The sequence below is a fragment of the Microcaecilia unicolor genome, chromosome 9 (genome assembly GCF_901765095.1).
Source record: "Microcaecilia unicolor chromosome 9, aMicUni1.1, whole genome shotgun sequence".
NCBI classification, from domain to species: domain Eukaryota; kingdom Metazoa; phylum Chordata; class Amphibia; order Gymnophiona; family Siphonopidae; genus Microcaecilia; species Microcaecilia unicolor.
In genome coordinates, this window is record NC_044039.1 from 139,454,737 (window position 1) to 139,474,216 (window position 19,480).

The 19,480-nt window shown below is 48.9% G+C and overlaps 1 protein-coding gene across 1 annotated transcript in view; it reads right to left on the reverse strand.

The window, feature by feature from the left end:
- The window catches only part of UBR1 (ubiquitin protein ligase E3 component n-recognin 1), a 718,041-nt gene that overhangs the window by 90,994 nt on the left and 607,567 nt on the right, over nt 1-19,480 (reverse strand). The window contains exon 41 of the mRNA XM_030215524.1: nt 15,407-15,494. Within this exon, the coding sequence (XP_030071384.1) occupies nt 15,407-15,494 (88 nt within the window). The remainder of the gene's footprint in view (nt 1-15,406; nt 15,495-19,480) is intronic.

Consider the following 19,480-nt stretch of genomic DNA (forward strand, 5'->3'; position numbering starts at 1 on the left):
AGGTGAGGACAACTTTGAGATTCCATGATACAGTGGGAGGTTTAACAGGGGCCTTTATTAATAAAAAACTAGAGGCTGTACAGAGATGGGCTTACCTCTGACACGGTGATAAGCACTAATTGCTGATAGCCTACTAATCGCACTTAGATGAACCCTTACAGAGCTGGTTTTCAAACCAGACTCAGAGAGATGTAGGAGGTACTCAAACAGTTTTTGTGTAGGGCATGTGAGGGGATCTAAGGCTGTGCTCTCACACCAGATGGCAAACCACCTCCACTTAAATGAGAAACACCTCTTAGTGGAAGTTTTCCTGGAAGCCTGCAAGATACGAGACTCTCCCTCCGGCAAATTTAAGGATTCAAATTCTATGCTCTCAACATCCAAGCTGTGAGGGCCAGCGATTAGAGATTGGGATGCAGAAGAAATCCCTTGTTCTGTGTGATGAGATTCAGAAAATATTCTGACCTGCATGAATCTTTGGAGGACAAATCCAAAAGAGGAGGAAACCAGATCTACCTCAGCCAGTAAAGCGCAATTAGGATCATAGTTCCCTGGTCTTGCTTCAGTTTCAGCTGTCTTCTCTATAAGAGATATTGGAGTACATGCAGACAGAAGTCCTCCCCCCCCCCCCCCCCCCCCCCCCAATATAGGAGAAAGGCATTTAACTCCAACCCATGCGATCTGAGCCTGGAAAAGAACTGTGGGATTGAGATGAGTGGCAAAAATATCCACCGAGGGGGTGCCCCATGTTCAGAAGACCTTGCAGGCTATGCCCACGTTGAGAGACCAATCATGTGGTTGCAAAACCCTGCTCAATCTGTCTGCCAGGAAGTTGCCCTTTCCTGGTAGGTATGTGGTTTGGAGTACCAATCCGTGAAGGAGGGCCCACTGCCACATTCCCACTGCTTCCTGACACAAGGGGTTGGACCCTGTACCCCCTTGCTTGTTTATATAGAATATTGCAACCTGGTTGTCCATTTGAATGAGAATAATTTGGTTCTGTAGTCGATTTCTGAAAGCCTTTAGAGCGTTCGAAACAGATTGATGTGGAGGTCTCCTGAGCAGACAACAATCCTTGAGTGTAAAGACCATCTACATAAGCTCCCCATCCCAGGTTGGATTCATCCGTTGTTAGCACCTTCTGAGGAGTTGGAATGTGGAATGGTAGTCCCATAGTCAAATTCATTCAAATTGTCCACCAGAGAAGGGACTGAGTCAACTCTGGAGAAATCTGGATTACATCTGCTAGATTCCCAGCCACCTGAGACCACGGAGAAGCTAGGGTTCACTGGACCCTTCTCAGATGGAGACGTGCCAAGGGAGTGACATGCACTGTTGAGGCCATGTGGCCCATCAATCTCAACAACCTGCTTGCTGCTTCGAACTTGTGAAGCGAGTGTTGATAAGGGTTTGGCTCTTCCTTGTGGATGAAAAGCCCGAGCTTGCAACGTATTGAGCAGGGCTCCTATGTACTCCAATCACTGGACCAGGAGAAGGTGAGACTTAGGTTAGTTTATGATGAACCCTGGTAAGCTCCAACAACCAAATAGTTAGGCACATTGATTCTAATGCTCCCTCCTGTGATGTACTTTTGACCAGCCAATCGTCCAGATAAGGAAACACATATACTTCCAGTCTGCGCAAATAATTCTCAATTACCGCTAGACACTTGGTGAACACTCTGGGAGCTGACGCAAGGCCAAAAGGCAGAACGCATTACTGGTACTGGTGTTTCCCTGTCTGAAATCTTAAGTACCTCCTGTAGCTTGGAAGTATCGAAATGTGGGTATAGGCATCCTTTAAGTCTAGAGAGCATAGCCAATAGTTTTTCTGAATCATGGGGAGAAGGTTGCCAAGGGAAATCATCCTAAACTTTTCTTTGACCAGGAATTTGTTTAGGATCCTTAAGCTCTAGGATAGGACAAACCAAGCAAAAATCAAAAAAGTCTCTGAAGAACGCTCCATCACGCGGGCAGAGCACACCACGCATGCTCGAACGGCTTCCTGCCTGCGACGCGAGCGTGCCTTCACTCAGTTTAATAAAAAGCAAAATATAGAACTGGAACAACTCCAACGGGGAGGAGGGAGGGTTTGTGAGAATATTCAGTCTGCTGTCCTCGGAGAATACCTGCTACAGGCTGAATATTCTCACTGATGGGGTATCCCTAGCCCCCAGGCTCACTAAAAAACAAAGAACATTGGTCAATTGGGCATCGCAACGGCAAGGACATAACACAGATTGACCTAAAAAGAAACACAACTGAGAGTGCAGCCTGGAACAGAACAGAAATGGGCCTCGGAGGGTGGAGTTGGATTCTAAACCTCAAACAGATTCTGCAGCACCGACTGCCCAAACCGACTGTCATGTCAAGCATCCTGCTGAAGGCAGTAGTGAGATGTGAATGTGTGGACCGATGACAACGTTGCAGCATTGCAAATCTCTTCAATAGAAGCTGACTTCAAATGAGCCACTGACGCAGCCATGGCCCTGACATGGCCCTCCAGAGTCAGCCCAGCTTGGGCATAAGGATATGCAATCCGTTAGAGATTATGCATTTTCCGATGGCAACTCCCCTCCTGCTGGGATCAAAAGAAATAAACAACTGGGCGGACTGTCTATAGGGCTTTGTCCGCTCCACGTAAAAGGCCAAAGCTCTCTTACAGTCCAAGGTGTGCAACTTGTCTTCACCAGGGCGGGTATGTGGACGGGGAAAAAATGTCGGCAAGACAATTGACTGGTTCAGATGGAACTCCGACACCACCTTCGGCAAGAACTTAGGGTGAGTGTGGAGGTCTACTCTGTTATGATGAAACTTGATATAAGTTGCATGCACTACCAGGGTGTCGTGTTCTCGAGGACCTTGGCATTCTGTCAGGCTTCTTCCCCGGGAACCCTGGGTACGTGAGTCCTTGGACCACGGCCGAGGAGCGGCAGTGGCAGGCAAGATCACCTTCGGAGCAGAGAAGAGACAAGGCTGGACTGGAACCCCGGACTGGAGTCCTGCACTGGAACACTCGGGACTGGAACGCGCCGGACCGGAACACACTGGAGTAGGCTTCACCTACGCTTAGCTGCCTTTCCCGAGGGTTGAGCCCTCAGGTTCGAGCAGCCGGTAGGGCTTACAGAAAAACCAGAATAGGAACCAGCAACAGGAACAACCGGAGTCAGGATCCAGCGGACTCCCAGGTACCTAGGCTAAAGCAAGGCAGACAGGCAGGGAAGAGGACACAGGAGCTACACACCAGCTAAGCTCAAGGGAATGGGAATGACAGATACGCTTGCCAGAGGAAGGGTTAGACTGGAGCTACAGTAGCTAATGGATAGAAAGGAGAGAAATGGCTGCAGCATCAGCCGCTAACCACCCTCAGACAGGGAGCAGCACCACTGCACAGGGATAACAGAAAGGCTAGAAGCCCACAGAGAATAATAAACACAGAAAGGCTGAAAGCCCACAGAGCAATAAACACAGAAGGGCCAGAAGGCCCACAGAGCAATAAACACAGAAGGGCCAGAAGGCAAGGCCCACCGGTGATAGTAACTCGCAAAGCAGAAGGCCTGGAAGCCCACAAAAAAAGACAAGGAAAGATAACTGTGCAAACAGCACACTAACCTCGGGACCTAAGGCACTGTGGAGGCATTGGCAATGCAAAGGCCAAGGCTGCAGTCTCTAAGTGCTTAATAAAGCCCTTCAACACCAAAGGCACAGCTGCAGCAATCTCTAAGCACTACGGAGGCTGTTCAGGCACAAACCACAGAGCAGGCAGAAAGCACAGTGAAACACCGAGAGGCTTCCCACACCCAGGTGTAGTGTAGTGAAGCAATTAGAGTCATGCTGGAAGCAGCCAGCACACAGAGAGAGAGAGAGAGAGCTAACCCAGGCAACCCCCACAGGTGCAGTATAGTGAGGCAATTAGTGTCATGCTGCTGGATGCAGCCAGCACAGAGAGCCAGAGCTAGCTCAGAAAGGACAGACAGAAGAAACAGGAGCCAGCTAGGAAGCTGACCCCCAGGAACAAGGTAAGTCTGAGGGTGGTCACGGCCACAGACGTGACACAGGGCTTGGAGCTCACTGACTCTATGAGCTGAAGTAACATCCACCAAGAAAATGACCTTCCAGCTCAAGTACTTCAGATGGCAGGAATTCAGTGGCTCAAAAGGAGCTTTCATCAGCTGGGTGAGAACGACGTTGAGATCCCATGACACTGGTGGAGGTTTGACAGGGGGCTTTGACAAAAGCAAACCTCTCATGAAATGAACAACTAAAGGCTGTCCAGAGATAGGCCTACCCTCTACACGGCGATGATAGGCACTAATCGCACTAAGGTGAACTCTTACGGAGTTGGTCTTGAGACCAGACTCTGATAAGTGTAGAAGGTATTCAAGCAGGGTCCTTGTAGGACAAGAAAAAGTATCTAGGGCCTTGCTGTCTCCTCCATTTGAAAGAGTAACACTATTTCGTGGAACCGTTTCTGGAAGCAAGCAAGGCTAGGGAGACACCCTCTGAAAGACCCAAGGAGGCAACTTCTAGGCTCTCAACATCCAGGCCGTGAGAGCCAGAGACTGGAGGTTGAGATGCAGAAGCGCTCGTTCTGAGTGATGAGGGTTGGAAAACACTCCAATCTCCACGGTTCTTCGGAGGACAACTCCAGAAGAAGAGGAAACCAGATCTGACGAGGCCAGAAGGGAGCAACCAAGATTATTGTTCCGCGGTCTTGCTTGAGTTTCAGCAGAGTCTTCCCTACTAGAGGTATGGGAGGATACGCATACAGAAGGCCTGCCCCCAATGCAGGAGAAAGGCATCTGACGCTAGTTTGTCGTGGGCCTGAAGTCTTGAACAGAATTGAGGGACTTTGTGGTTAATCTGAGTGGCAAAAAGATCCACCGAGGGGGTGCCCCACACTTGGAAGATCTTGTGGACAAAGCCCATGTTGAGCGACCACTCGTGAAGTTGCATGATCCTGGTCAACCTGTCGGACAGACTGTTGTTTACGCCTGCCAGATACGTGGCTTGAAGAAACATGCCATGACGGTGCGCAAAAAGCCACATCCGGATAGCTTCCTGACACAGAGGGCGAGATCTGGTGCCCCCCTGCTTGTTAGTGTAATACATAGCAACCTCACTGTCTGTCTGAATCAGAATGGTTTAGTTGGACAGCCGGTCTCTGAAAGCCTTTAGAGCGTTCCAGATCGCTCATAATTCCAGGAGGTTGACCTGAAGACCATTTTCCTGAAAGGACCAGGCTCCTTGAGTGTGAAGTCCATCTACATGAGCTCCCCACCCCAGAAGGGATGCATCCATCATCAACACTTTTTGTGGTTGAGGAATTTGGAATGGATGTGCCAAGGTCAAATTGGATTGAACGGTCTACCACTGAAGGGAACTGCAAATGTCGGTGGAGAGATGGATAACATCCTCTAGATCCCCTGTGGCCTGGCACCAGTGGGAAGCTAGAGTCCATTGAGCTGATCTCATATGTAGGCGTGCCATGGGAGTTACATGAACTGTGGAAGCCATGTGTCCTAAGAGTCTCAACATCTGCCGAGCTGCGATCTAATGAGATGCTCGAGCCATGGACACTAGGGCCAGGAGATTGTCTGCCCTTGCCGGGAGAAGATAAGCTCGACGTTCGTGTGTCCAACAGATCTCCAATGACCTCCAATTTTTGAACCGGGTCAAGATGGGACTTGGGATAATTGATCACAAACCCCAGTAGTTCTAGCACCCCAATAGTCATCCGCATGGACTGTAGAGCGCCTGCCTCTGAGGTGCTGTTCACCAACCAATCGTCAAGATAAGGGAACACATGCACTCCCAGTCTGCATAGCGATGCTGGGACAACTGCCAGGCACTTTGTGAAAACCCTGGGCGCAGACGCGAGGACAAAGGGCAGTACAAAGTACTGAAAGTGCTGAGTTCCGAACCAAAATCGAAGATACTTCCTGTGAGCTGGGAGTATTGAGATGTGGGTATAGGCATCCTTTAAGTCCAGACAGCATAGCCAATCGTTTTCCTGAATCATGGGAAGGAGGGTGTCGAGGGAAACCATCCTGAACTTTTCTCGGACTAGGAATTTGATCAGGGCCCTTAGGTCTAGGATGGGACGTATCCCCCCTGTTTTCTTTTGTACAAGGAAGTACCTGGAATAGAATCCCAGCCCTTCTTCCCCTGGTGGAACGGGTTTGATTGCATTGGCCTTTAGAAGGGTGGAGAGTTCCTCTGCAAGTACCTGCTTGTGCTGGGAGCTGTAAGAATGAGCTCCTGGTGGGCAATTCGGAGGCTTGGATTTCCGATTGAGGGTGTATCCCGACCGGACTATTTGAAGAACCCACCAATCGGAGGTTAAGAGAGGCCACCTTTGGAGAAAAAATATCAATCTCCCTCCGACTGGCAAGTCGTCCAGCACGGACACTTTTTCTGGGACTATGCTGCACTGGAGCCAGTCAACAGCCTGTCCCTTGCTTTTGCTGGGGAGAACGAGCATGCTGGGACTGAGCCTGGACAGGCTGCTGAGAACCAGGAGTGTACCTACGCCTATTGTAGGAATAGGGAGCACTCCTCTTACCTCCAAAAAACCTCCTAGATGAGGAGGTAGTAGCAGAAGATGCCCGGCGGGAGAGAGAATCCATAGCATCATGGTGCTTCTTGATCTGATTGACCATGTCCTCTACTTTTTTTGCCAAAAAGGTTATCCCCCCGGCAAGGAACACCCGCCATTCGCTGCTGGGTCTTATGATCCAGGTCAGAGACACGCAGCCATGAGAGTCTGCGGAACACTATACCTTGAGCAGCTACTCGGGATGCCACATCAAAAGTGTCGTAAGTACCCCTGGCCAGGAATTTACAACACGCCTTCTGCTGCCTGACCACCTGGAGAAAAGGTTTGGTGAGCTCCGGAGGGAGTGCTTCGACCAAACTGGACAGTTGCCTCACCGAGTTCCGCAAGTGGATGCTTGTGTAGAGCTGGTACGTTTGAATCTTGGCTGATATGTCTTTCACACCAAAGAATCCAAGGTCCAAGACTCTCTGCCTGGGGGCGCCGAGGCATATTCCCTAGTACTCTTGGTTCTTCTGAGAGCAGAATCCACCACCATGGAATCGTGAGGCAGTTGAGACTTCACCATTACCAGCTCTCCATGGACTCTGTACTGGGACTCAGCTTTCTTGGGGGCCACTGGATTAGAAAGAGGGAACGACCAGTTTCGCATAAGAACTTCCCTGAGTGTGTTATGCAAGGGAGCCGTTGCAACCTCTGTAGGTGGAGAAGGATAATCCAAGACCTCGAGCATCTCGGCCCTGGGCTCATCCACAACCTCCACAGGGAAGGGAATGTCCTTAGACATTTCCCAAACAAAGGAGGAAAAAGGAAGACTCTCAGGTGGAGACAACCTTCTTTCAATTGGAGGAGTAGGATCAGAGGGGACCCAATAAGACTCTTCTTCAGAAAAGTATCTGGGATCTTCCTCTTCCTCCCACGAGTGCTGATCATTGGTATTGGACAAAAGCTCTCTAAGAGCAGCCCGAACCCGAGCCTGTCTCGACGTCGAGGAACAACGACCTCGAAGGGGATGTCGAGAAATTGGCCCCTGCCTGGACTGTGGCGAAGCTTCCTCTGCCGACGTTGAATCGACCCGGGTGGCAGCCGACGCTGCAAGCGGCACCGAGGACGGGGATCTCACCACAGGCAAAGGACCAGATGCCGCTTCCACAGTCGATGCAGAAGGCGCAAGCACCCCTGGCACCAAAGTAGACTGGTGCAGCAGTCCCTCCAGAAGCTCTGGAAGAAGGGCCCTGATACGCTCGTCGAGAGCTTCCATCGGAAAAGGTTGGGGGGTCAGAGCCGGTGACAGAATCTGAGGGTACCAGGTTGCCAGAAGACCGACGCATCGGCACCTCCTGTATACAGGGTGACCGGTCCTCCCGGCGCAGACACTTCTCGGGTGCCGAATCCCTCGGCTCCCCGAAGCTCTCGGTATCGCACATGGAAGGAGAATGATGACGGTAATTCTTAGCCTTCACTTGACGCCCATCGAGACTCCTCGGTACCAAAGAAGAGGACGTGGAATCCTCATGCCTCCTTGAGGCCGGGTCCGACGAAGGTCGGTCCCGGGGGGCCTGCATAGCAGTAGGCCTCGAGATAGGTGGAGACCCTCTCGATGCCTCGCTGCTCCCAGCCATTACCTGCACTCTAAAAGTCGATGCTTCCCTCGACGTCGACAACGTTGGTACCGATGTCGATGCTGATGTCGAAGGACCAGACCGATCCTCAAAACGTTTTTCCTGTTGAGCCTCCTGAGACACTTGGGTCTGTTTTTTCATTAAAGGACACAGCTTACAAGCAGCTGGTAGATGATTGGGCCCAAGGCACTGGAGACACCATGTGTGGGGGTCGGTACCCGAGATGGTCCGGTTGCACCAAGTACAACACTTGAAGCTGCTGGGTGTCTTCAATGACATGGATGGGAAAACGGCGGCTACGAAATTAAATGACTCAATATTGCCAAAGAAAAAAGGCACAAAAAGGGAATACAAAGCCCGACCGCGTGGCCTAAAAGAGGGCCGCGACGAAAAGAAAGAAAAACTCAGTGACTAAACAAAAATATTCAATGAAAATAATTTTGAAAAGAAACTGAAATAGAGAAAGTGGTCTCGTCAAAAATCTCCTGGGCCAAAGGTAACAGCGAAGAAAAAACTGCGTGTCACCTCAGTCGCAGAAAAAACGAAACTGAAGGCGTCCCGCTTGTCCCGCGAGCGGAAAGTCATTCACGCATGCGCGGTGTGCTCTGCCCACATGACGGAGCGTTTTTCAGAGACTTTTTTCATTTTTGCTTGGAATAATTTCCCGGTCTCCTGGGCCGCCACGGGCATCGTCCCAATCGTGAGAACAAGCAGCCTGCTTGTCCTCGGAGAATTTCTACACGCCAGCTGCTTTCTGACCAACTGGCAAAGTTCTGAGGCCTGCTCCTATGGGCCAGAATTCACAAGATTTAGTGTATTGTGGACCAAAGACTGCAATTTAAGGCTCATGTAGAGCTGGTACGACTGGATGGCGGCAATTAGTATTGAGGCCTGAAAAGCTTTCCTCCCAATGAGTCTAATGTCTGAGCCTCTCTACCTGGTGGTACCGACATATGAGTCCTGGGGCTGCTAGTTCGTTTGAAGGCAGATTTGACTACCAGAGAATGGTGTGGTAGTTGATCCCTTTTGAATCAGGAAATCTTTTGGAGACGATATTGTGTATCCACCTCGTTGGGTGTGACCAGCACTGAGAAAGGAAATTTCCCAGTTCTTCGTCAGGGCATCTTTAAGGATAGGGTGCAATGATAACATGAACCTTCCTTAGGAGGAGACTCGTAGACCCAGGACAATTACTATTTCTGCCCTGGGCTGTTCCTCAGTTTCTAACTTAAATGGGATGGCAGAAGCCATCTCCCTGACAAAAATCGGTGAAAGTGACCCTCAGGTGGATATTTACATCTCTCTTGAGATGGGGAGGGATCAGAAGATCTCCAATAAGATGACTCCTCCAAAAAATAATGAGGATCCATTATTGATTCCCATAAACAGTCCCATTCAGACTCCTCACCATCCTCAAACCAGGCAGAGTTGAGTGTGCTGCCTCACCTTGGCAGAAATGTGTCCATGCCCTGAAGAGTGCTGAGGTACAGTCCTACCCTCGGACTCTGGGGAAGTCTCCTCCCCTGATGTCGACAGTGGAACTGTAATATGTCCATGTCGACACTTTTCGAGGTGCCAGTGTTGGGAAACTCTGCATAGGCATGGATGGAGCCTCAGGAAGATGCTGGGGCTGATTCGCAGCTGGCACAATAGTCCTTGATAGCTGAGCAATTTGCAGTTGCAGCATTTGCACCAGCTCCTCCCTGACCATGGCTCACAACCGCTCATTGAAGGTAAGCATTGGAGAGCCGGGAGACAGGCAGCCTGAGAAGGCATTGGTGCTTAACTGGTAGCAGGGACCTGTCTGCCCAGAGAGTTGTACACTGGTACATCTTCCAAAGAGGGGGAGCACTCCTTCTGGTGCTGGCATTTTGTGGGTACCAGGGATGTCAATGCCTTGGTGCTCCCGGTACAGTGTGTTGAGGACCCATGCTTATGCTTCTTGGGCTTCCCCTGATGCTCAGGATCGCGGTCCTTTGGTGCAGACATTGAATGGTGTTGCGCTCCCAGTGGACACTGAAGTCTTGGCAGTCATCGAGGTCGATGCACAGGTGTTCGAGGAGCTGAAGTCTCCCCTTTTGGACCTGCATTTTCAAACACAGAAAACAAGAGTTAGGCTCAAGGCACCCAATGCACAAAGGCTGCAGGTCTCACGCTGAAATTATCCGATTACATTGGGTGCACTTTTTGAAGACACTAGGGGTCTTCTGGGACATCGAGAAATTCAAATTGTAGACTATGCTCCAGCCTAAACGGTCCTAGCAAATCACAAAAAAGAAAGAAAACGAGTTGAAAAAAACCCAAAAACGTAGTAATATGAAAGGGAAAGAAAATAAAATCAAGAAAAAAATGAAAAATACTGGAAAAGGACAAAAATACACGCATGGGAAAGTACTGCGAACGAGAGAGAAAATACGCACTCAAAGGAGAACATGGTGACACGTCCTCCCTGCTCCATGGAAAAGAAGTCTGAGGAACCCGAGCTTGCACATTGGGTGGGAAGGCACCAGTGTGTTGTGGACACTGCTTGAAAGATCTAAGTCAATCTCATTAATCATCATTCGCACTATGCTCCATCGGATGATGTCACCCAGAATATAACGGCCTGCTTGTCCTCGAAGAAACTATCACTTGGGGGAAGGGGCTGGACAGATAGTCTAGGTTGTGCCGCCCTTCCTTCCAGCTGAAGGAGATGCACAGAAGACAGAGGAACAGCAGTACCATTTCTGCCACCAGACAGGAGCACAGGATGAATGGTGGAGCAAGACTACAGCAACAGTGACCACCCCTCTCAGTCCTCTTTCTGCCAAAGTGGAGCAGGATAAATGGAGAAACAAGGCACATAATTTTATAACACGTTTCCTAGGTTTGCAGGTGGAGAAGTGCCTATTTTATAAAGGCACACACCTTTATAAATATACTAGAGGTAAACCAGCAGTAAAACTTCTTATGCACGCATAAAATGTCAGTCATCCGTGATATAGCGAAAGCTACATACCTGTAGAGGGTATTCTCCGAGGACAGCAGGCTGATTGTTCTCACAATTGGGTGATGTCCAAGGCAGCCCCCAGGATCGGAAGATCTTCCTAGCAACAAAGTTTGCTAGCTCTCACGCATGCGCGACTGTCTTCCCGCCCGAACGTGAGCATGCCCGCTAGTCAGATAGAAAGCAAAAGACCAGGGAAGACACAACTCCAAAAGGGAGGTGGACGGGTAGGTGAGAACAATCAGCCTGCTGTCCTCGGAGAATACCCTCTACAGTTATGTAGCTTTCGCTTTCTCCGAGGACAAGCAGACTGCTTGTTCTCACAATTGGGGTATCCCTAGCCCTCAGGCTCACTCAAAATAACAAACATTGGTCAATTGGGCCTCGTAACAGCGAGGACATAACTGAGATTGACCTAAACAACAACAACTAACTGAGAGTGCAGCCTGGAACAGAATAAAAATGAGCCTAGGGGGGTGGAGTTGGATTCTAAACCCCAAACAGATTCTGCAGCACCGACTGCCCAAACCGACTGTCACATCGGGTATCCTGCTGGAGGCAGTAATGAGATGTGAATGTGTGGACTGAAGACCACGTCGCAGCCTTGCAAATCTCTTCAATAGTGGCTGACTTCAAGTGGGCCACTGACGCTGCCATGGCTCTAACACTATGAGCCGTGACAAGGTCCTCAAGAGTCAGCCCAGCTTGGACATAAGTGAAGGAAATGCAATCTGCTAGCCAATTTGAGATGGTGCGTTTCCCGACAGCCACTCCCCTTCTATTGGGGTCAAAAGAAACAAACAATTGAGCGGACTGTCTGTGTGGGCTTGTCCGCTCCAGATAGAAGGCCAATGCTCTCTTGCAGTCCAATAATGTGTGCAACTGACGTTCAGCAGGGCAGGTATGAGGACGGGGAAAAATGTTGGCAAGACAATTGACTGATTAAGATGGAACTCCGACATCACCTTCTATAAAAGTTCTAAAACTTAGGGTGAGTGCGGAGGACTACTCTGTTATGATGAAATTTAGTATAAGGAGCATGAGCTACCAAGGCTTGAAGCTCACTGACTCGACGAGCTGATGTGACTGCCACCAAGAAAATGACCTTCCAGGTCAAGTACTTCAGATGGCAAGAATTCAGTGGCTCAAAAGGAGGTTTCATCAGCTGGGTGAGAATGATATTGAGATCCCAAGACACAGTAGGAGGCTTGATAGGGGGCTTTGACCAAAGCAATCTCTCATGATGCGAACAACTAAAGGCTGTCCCGAGATAGGCTTATCCGCTACACGGTAATGAAAAGCACTAATTGCGCTAAGATGAACTCTTACAGAGTTGGTCTTAAGACCAGCCTCAGACAAGTGCAGAAGGTATTCAAGCAGGGTCTGTGTAGGACAACAGCGAGGATCTAGGGCCTGGCTATCACACCAGACGGCAAAACTCTTCCACTTGGAAGCATAACACCTCTTCGTGGAATCTTTCCTGGAAGCAAGCAAGACTCATGAGACACCCTCAGAAAGACCCAAGGAGGCAAAGTCTACGCTCTCAACATCCAGGCCATGAGAGCCAGGGACTGGAGGTTGGGATGCAGAAGTGCCCCCTCGTTCTGAGTGTTGGAAAACACTCCAATCTGCACGGTTCTTCGGAGGACAACTCCGGAAGAAGAGGGAACCAGATCTGTCGCGGCCAGAATGGAGCGATCAGAATCATGGTTCCACGGTCCTGCTGGAGTTTCAACAAAGTTTTCCCCACCAGAGGTATGAGAAGACATGCATACAGAAGATGCTTTCACCAATGAAGGAGAAAAGCATCCGACGCTAGTCTGTCATAGGCCTGAAGTCTGGAGCAGACCTGAGGGACCTTGTGATTGGTTTGAGTAGCAAAAAGATCTACCAAGGGGGTGCCCCACGCTTGAAAGATCTTGCGAACGACTCTCGAGTTGAGAGACCACTCGTGAGGTTGCATTATCCTGCTCAATCTGTCGGCCAGACTGTTGTTTACGCCAGCCAGGTGTGTGGCTTGAAGAAACATGCCATGGCGGCAAGCCCAAAGCCACATCCTGACGGCTTCCTGACACAGGGGGCTTGTTGATGTAATACATGGCAACCTGATTGTCTGCCTGAATTTGGATAATTTGGTTGGATAGCCGATCTCTGAAAGCCTTTAGCGCGTTCCAGACTGCTCGTAACTCCAGGAGGTTGATCTGGAAACCTGTCTCCTGGAGGGACCAACATCCCTGGGTGTGAAGCCCATCGACATGAGCTCCCCACCCCAGGAGAGACGCATCCGTAGTCAGCACTTTTTGCGGCTGAGGAATTTGAAAAGGACGTCCAAAGATCAAATTGGAGCGAATCATTCACCAATGAAGGGATTGGAGAAAAACTGTGGACAACTGGATCACGTCTTCCAGATCCCCCGCAGCTTGAAACCACTGGGAAGCTAGGGTCCATTGAGCTGATCTCATGTATAAACGGGCTATGGGAGTCACGTGAACTGTGGAGGCCATGTGGCCGAGCAATCTCAACATCTGCCGAGCTGTGATCCGCTGAGACGCTCATACCCATGAGACCAAGGACAGCAGATTGTCTGTCCTGACCTCGGGGAGGTAGGCATGAGCAGTCTGGGAGTCCAACAGAGCTCCTATGAATTCTAGTCTTTGGACTGGGAGAAGGTGGGACTTTGGATAATTTACCACAAACCCTAGTAGCACCAGGAGTTGAATAGTCACCTGCATGGACTGTTCTTTACCAGCCAATCATTGAGATAAGGGAACACATGCACTCCCAGTCTGCGTAAAGACGCCGCCACTACCGCCAAGCATTTCGTGAACACTCTGGGTGCAGAGGCAAGACCAAATGGAAGCACACAGTACAGAAAGCGCCGTGTCCCCAGACGGAATCGAAGATACTGTCTGTGAGCTGGCAGTATCGGGATGTGAGTATAAGCATCCTTTAAGTCCAGAGAGCATAGCCAATTGTTTTTCTGAATCATAGGAAGAAGGGTGCCCAGGGAAACCATCCTGAACTTCTCTCGGACCAGATATTTGTTCAGGGCCTTAGGTCTAGGATGGGACGCATCCCCGCTGTTTTCTTTTCCACAAGAAAGTACCTGGAATAGAATCCCAGCCCTTCCTGCCCCGGTGGCATGGGCTCGACCGCATTGGCGCTGAGAAGGGCGGAGAGTTCCTCTGCAAGTACCTGCTTGTGCTAGAAGCTGAAAGACTGAGCTCCCGGAGGACAATTTGGAGGTTTGGAGGCCAAATTGAGGGCGTATCCTAGCCGGACTATTTGGAGAACCCACTGGTCGGAGGTTATAAGAGGCTACTTTTGGTGAAAAAACTTTAACCTCCCTCTGACCAGCAGATCGTCTGGCACAGACACTTTTTATCTCGTCTATGCTTATCTGGAGCCAGTGAAAAGCCCGTCCATTGCTTTTGCTGGGGAGCTGCAGGGGCATGAGGCGCACGCTGTTGACGCGAACGAGCGCGCTGGGGCTTAGCCTGAGCAGGCTGGTGGGTAGGTGGATTGTACCTACGCTTACTATAAGCATAAGGAGCATTCCTCCTTCCCCCATAAAAACGTCTACCTGTTGAGGTAGATGCTGAAAGCGTCCCGTGGGAGAGCTTGTCGAATGCGGTGTCCCGCTGGTGGAGCTGTTCTACCACCTGTTCGACACACTCACCAAAAATATTATCCCCCCGACAAGGAGCATCCACAATCTGCTGGTGGACCCTATTCTCCAGGTCAGAGGCACGCAGACATGAGAGTCTGCGCATCACTATACCCTGAGCAGTGGCCCTGGACGCTACATCAAAATGATCATACTTGAGTAAACAGACTGTGTGCGCTTACGAATGCTGAGCAAATGAAGAGCCACAAAATTGTAGATGTGATAATGTTATTGCTTGCAAACTTCACATTTGAGTCAATTCATTCATTTTCTATGTGCTTCTGTGTCTCCAGTCCACGCTAGGTACTGTGTTTAGTACCATATCATATTCTTTGAACATACATACATAGTAACATAGTAGATGACGGCAGAAAAAGACCTGCACAATCTATACTTTCCCCAATAAAGATGCAGCATCAGTCAAGAAATCCTGCACATGGCTCTGCACTTGAACAGTAACTAAATAGATCTGCAGACTTATTCTTGGGTCCCAATTCAGTAACATTAAGCATATTTTATGCAAAAAACACTTTCCTTCTCTTGATGCCATTGTATTATAGGTTGAGTATTATTTACCCGCTGGTGTACTGGGACACTTCTTTACAAAGAGCTGCAGCTGATCTAGCCTCTTCACTTTCATCCTGTACCTGAGCAAGAGGGCAGTCTGCAAACAAAATATCACCATCACAGTACAATAAGAATGTTTTGAAATCACAGTTCCCACATTCTACCAATATAGTACTATCCATCTGAATGCATTTTGCTAAGAATTCACTCCTGTCTATAATTATGAAAAACATGAAATTGAATAAATAACTATCAGGCTTATTTTCAAAAGAGAAGGGCACCCATCTTTCGACACAAATCGGGAGATAGGCGTCCTTCTCCCAGGGTCGCCCAAATCGGCATAATCGAAAGCAGATTTTGGGAGTCCTCAACTGCTTTCTGTCGCGGGGATGACGAAAGTTCACAGGGGCGTGTTGAAAGAATAGCGAAGGCGGGACTGGGGCGAGCCTAACACATGGGCGTCCTCGACCGATAACGGAAAAAAGAAGGGCATCCCTGACGAGCACTTAGGCGACTTTACTTGGTCCATTTTTTGTTACAACCAAGCTGCAAAAAGGTGCCCGAACTGACCAGATGACCACCAGAGGGAATCGGAGATGACCTCCCCTTACTTCCCCAGTGGTCACTAACCCCCTCCCACCCTAAAAAAAAACCTATTAAAATATTTCTTGCCAGCCTCTATGCCAGACTCAAATGTCATACCCAGCTCCATGCAGGTCCCTAGAGCAGTTTTAGTGGGTGCAGTGCACTTCAGGCAGGCGGACCCAGGCCCATTCCCCCCCCCTACCTGTTACACTTGTGGTGGTAAATGTGAGCCCTTCAAAACCCACCACAAACTCACTGTACCCACATGTAGGTGCCCCCTTCACCCCTTAGGGCTATGGTAGTGGTGTACAGTTGTGGGAGTCGGTTTTGGGGGGGGGGTTGGGGAACTCAGCACACAAGGTAAGGGAGTTATGCACCTGGGAGCAATTTCTGAAGTCCACTGCAGTGCCCCCTAGGGTGCCCGGTTGGTGTCCTGTCATGTCAGGGAGACCAATGCACTACGAATGCTGGCTCCTCCCATGACCAAATGGCTTGAATTTGGTCGTTTCTGAGATGGGCGTCCTTGGTTTCCATTATTGTCGAAAATCGTGGACGACCATCTCTAGGGACAACCTAAATCTCAAGATTTGGGCGTCCCCGACAGTATTATCGAAACGAAAGATGGACACCCATCTTGTTTTGATAATATGAGTTTCCCTGCCCCTTCGCTGGGACGTCCTGCGAGGATGTTCTCAGGAAAACTTGGGCGCCCCTTTCGATTATGCCCCTCCACGTAACCTTATAAGTCTATGTGCTTTGAAAATGAGCCTCTAAGTCTGTTTCAACCTGTTGGACAGAAGTAGGAATCACTGTTTCCCCATTTCTTCTCTGTTTGCTCTAGCAAAGTGCAACAAGATAGTGATCAAAAATATACAAGGTGCTTGCAAGCCTGTTGGTATAAGCCTGAAAGCAAATTTGCAAAGGGAAATACCATAGGAGGCTTTCTTTTGGAAAAAAAAAAATCACATCACAGGCACTTTTGTACCCACATACTTTGTATCTGCTTTGGAGCTGATGCAAAGTAGATGCACACATTGATTATTTTATTAAATCACACCATGTGCCTTATTTCCTTTACCTAAATCCACCTAACTTTTCCTAGCAATAAAAGTATTTTTACACACACTGAACGGGGTATACTCAAACCATGCTTTACATTTCAAACCTTTGGATTACTATCCACTGTAGCATTAAGTCCTTGCTTTAAAAGCTGATTCAAACAAAAGAGAAAGGCAAGTACTACTGCCACCAGTAAACAGTGTTCTGTCAAATGAACAGCTAGCCCATTATATATTATGATTACCAGAAAACATATGCTTATTAAAATTGTTGTGTCTGGATACCACAGAAAACAAATGAGAAATACAACAATAATTACTCAAATTAAAGTAGCTACAAAGTCATGCCCTTTACTATTTCCAGGTTAGGCAATATCAGTAAAACCTAGGCCCACAGACTAGTTTATTCAAGATTATGAAATTTACAATTCAAAGAATGGCATAAGGAAAATACAGAACTATCAAATTCATACAAAGAAAAACAAAATACACCCCATAAAGTCAGCACTGTATTAATCACACACAGCCTACCTAAACTGGGAAGAGCTAAATCAAAAAGGAAAACAAAAACAGAAAACCTCAAGAGTGTGATACCACTTAATCATAACCACCTAACAGACATTCACTGAACCCACTGAACCCAGCAAAGAAGGAAAAACAACTCCAAAGGGGAGGAGGGCGGGTATGTGAAAACAATCAGCCTGCTGTCCTCGGAGAATACCTGCTACAGGTATGTATCTTCATTTTCTCCGAGGACAAGCAGGCTGCTTGTTCTTACTGATGGGGTATCCCTAGCACCCAGGCTCACTCAAAACAACAAAGAAAGGTCAATTGGGCCTCGCAACGGCGAGGACATAACAAGGATTGACCTACGAAGAAAACATCTAACTGAGAGTGCAGCCTGGAACAGAATAAAAATGGGCCTTTGGGGGGTGGACTTGGATTCTAAACCCTGAACAGATTCTGCAACACTGACTGCCCAAACCGACTGTTGTGTCGGGTATCCTGCTGAAGGCAGTAGTGAGATGTGAATGTGTGGATTGATGACCACGTTGCAGCCTTGCAAATCTCTTCAATAGTGGCTGACTTCAAGTGGGGCACTGATGCTGCCATGGCTCGAACATTATGAGCCGTGACATGACCCTCAAGAGTCAGCCCAGCTTGGGCATAAGTAAAGGATATGCAATCCGCTAGCCAATTGGAAATGGTGCGTTTCCCGATAGCAACTCCCCTTCTGTTGGGATCGAAAGAAACAAACAAACAAACATTTAGGCAGACTGTCTGAAGGGGTTTGTCCGCTCCACATAGAAGGCCAATGCTCTCTTGCAGTCCAATGTATGCAACTGACGTTCAGCAGGGCGGGTATGAGGACGGGGAAAAAATGTTGGCAAGACAATTTGACTGGTTCAGATGGAACTCTGACACCACCTTCGGCAAGAACTTAGGGTGCGTGCGGAAAAACTACTCTATTATGATGAAACTTAGTATAAGGAGCAAGGGCTACCAAGGCTTGAAGCTCACTGACTCTACGAGCTGAAGTAACTGCCACCAAGAAAATGACCTTCCAGGTCAAGTACTTCAGATGGCAGAAACTCAGTGGCTCAAAAGGAGGTCTCATCAGCTGGGTGAGAATGACGTTGAGATCCCAAGACACTGGTGGAGGTTTGACAGGGGGCTTTGACAAAAGCAAACCTCTCATGAAGCGAACAACTAAAGGCTGTCCAGAGATAGGCTTACCTCTACACGTTGATAAGCACTAATTGTACTAAAGTGAACCCTTACGGAGTTGGTCTTGAGACCAGACTCTGATAAATGTAGAAGGTATTCAAGCAGGGTCTGTGTAGGACAACAGCGAGGATCTAGGGCCTTGCTGTTACACCAGACGGCAAACCTCCTCCATTTGAAAGAGTAACTCTTCTTAGTGGAATCTTTCCTGGAAGCAAGCAAAACTCGGGAGACACCCTCAGAAAGACCCAAGGAAGCGAACTCTACGCCCTCAACATCCAGGCCATGAGAGCCAGAGACTGGAGGTTGGGATGCAGAAGCGTCCCCTCATTCTGAGTAATGAGGGTTGGAAAACACTCCAATCTCCATGGTTCTTCAGAGGACAACTCCAGAAGAAGAGTGATCCAGATCTGACGAGGCCAAAAAGGAGCGATCAGAATAATGGTTCCGCAGTCTTGCTTGAGTTTCAACAAAGTTTTCCCCACCAGAGGTATATGAGGACATGCATACAGAAGATGCTTTCCCCAATGAAGGAGAAAAGCATCCGACGCTAGTCTGTCATAGGCCTGAAGTCTGGAACAGACCTGAGGGACCTTGTGATTGGTTTGAGTGGCAAAAAGATCCACCAAGGGAGTGCCCCACGCCCGAGTTGAGCGACCACTCGTGAGGTTGCATAATCCTGCTCAACCTATCGGCCAGACTGTTTACACCTGCC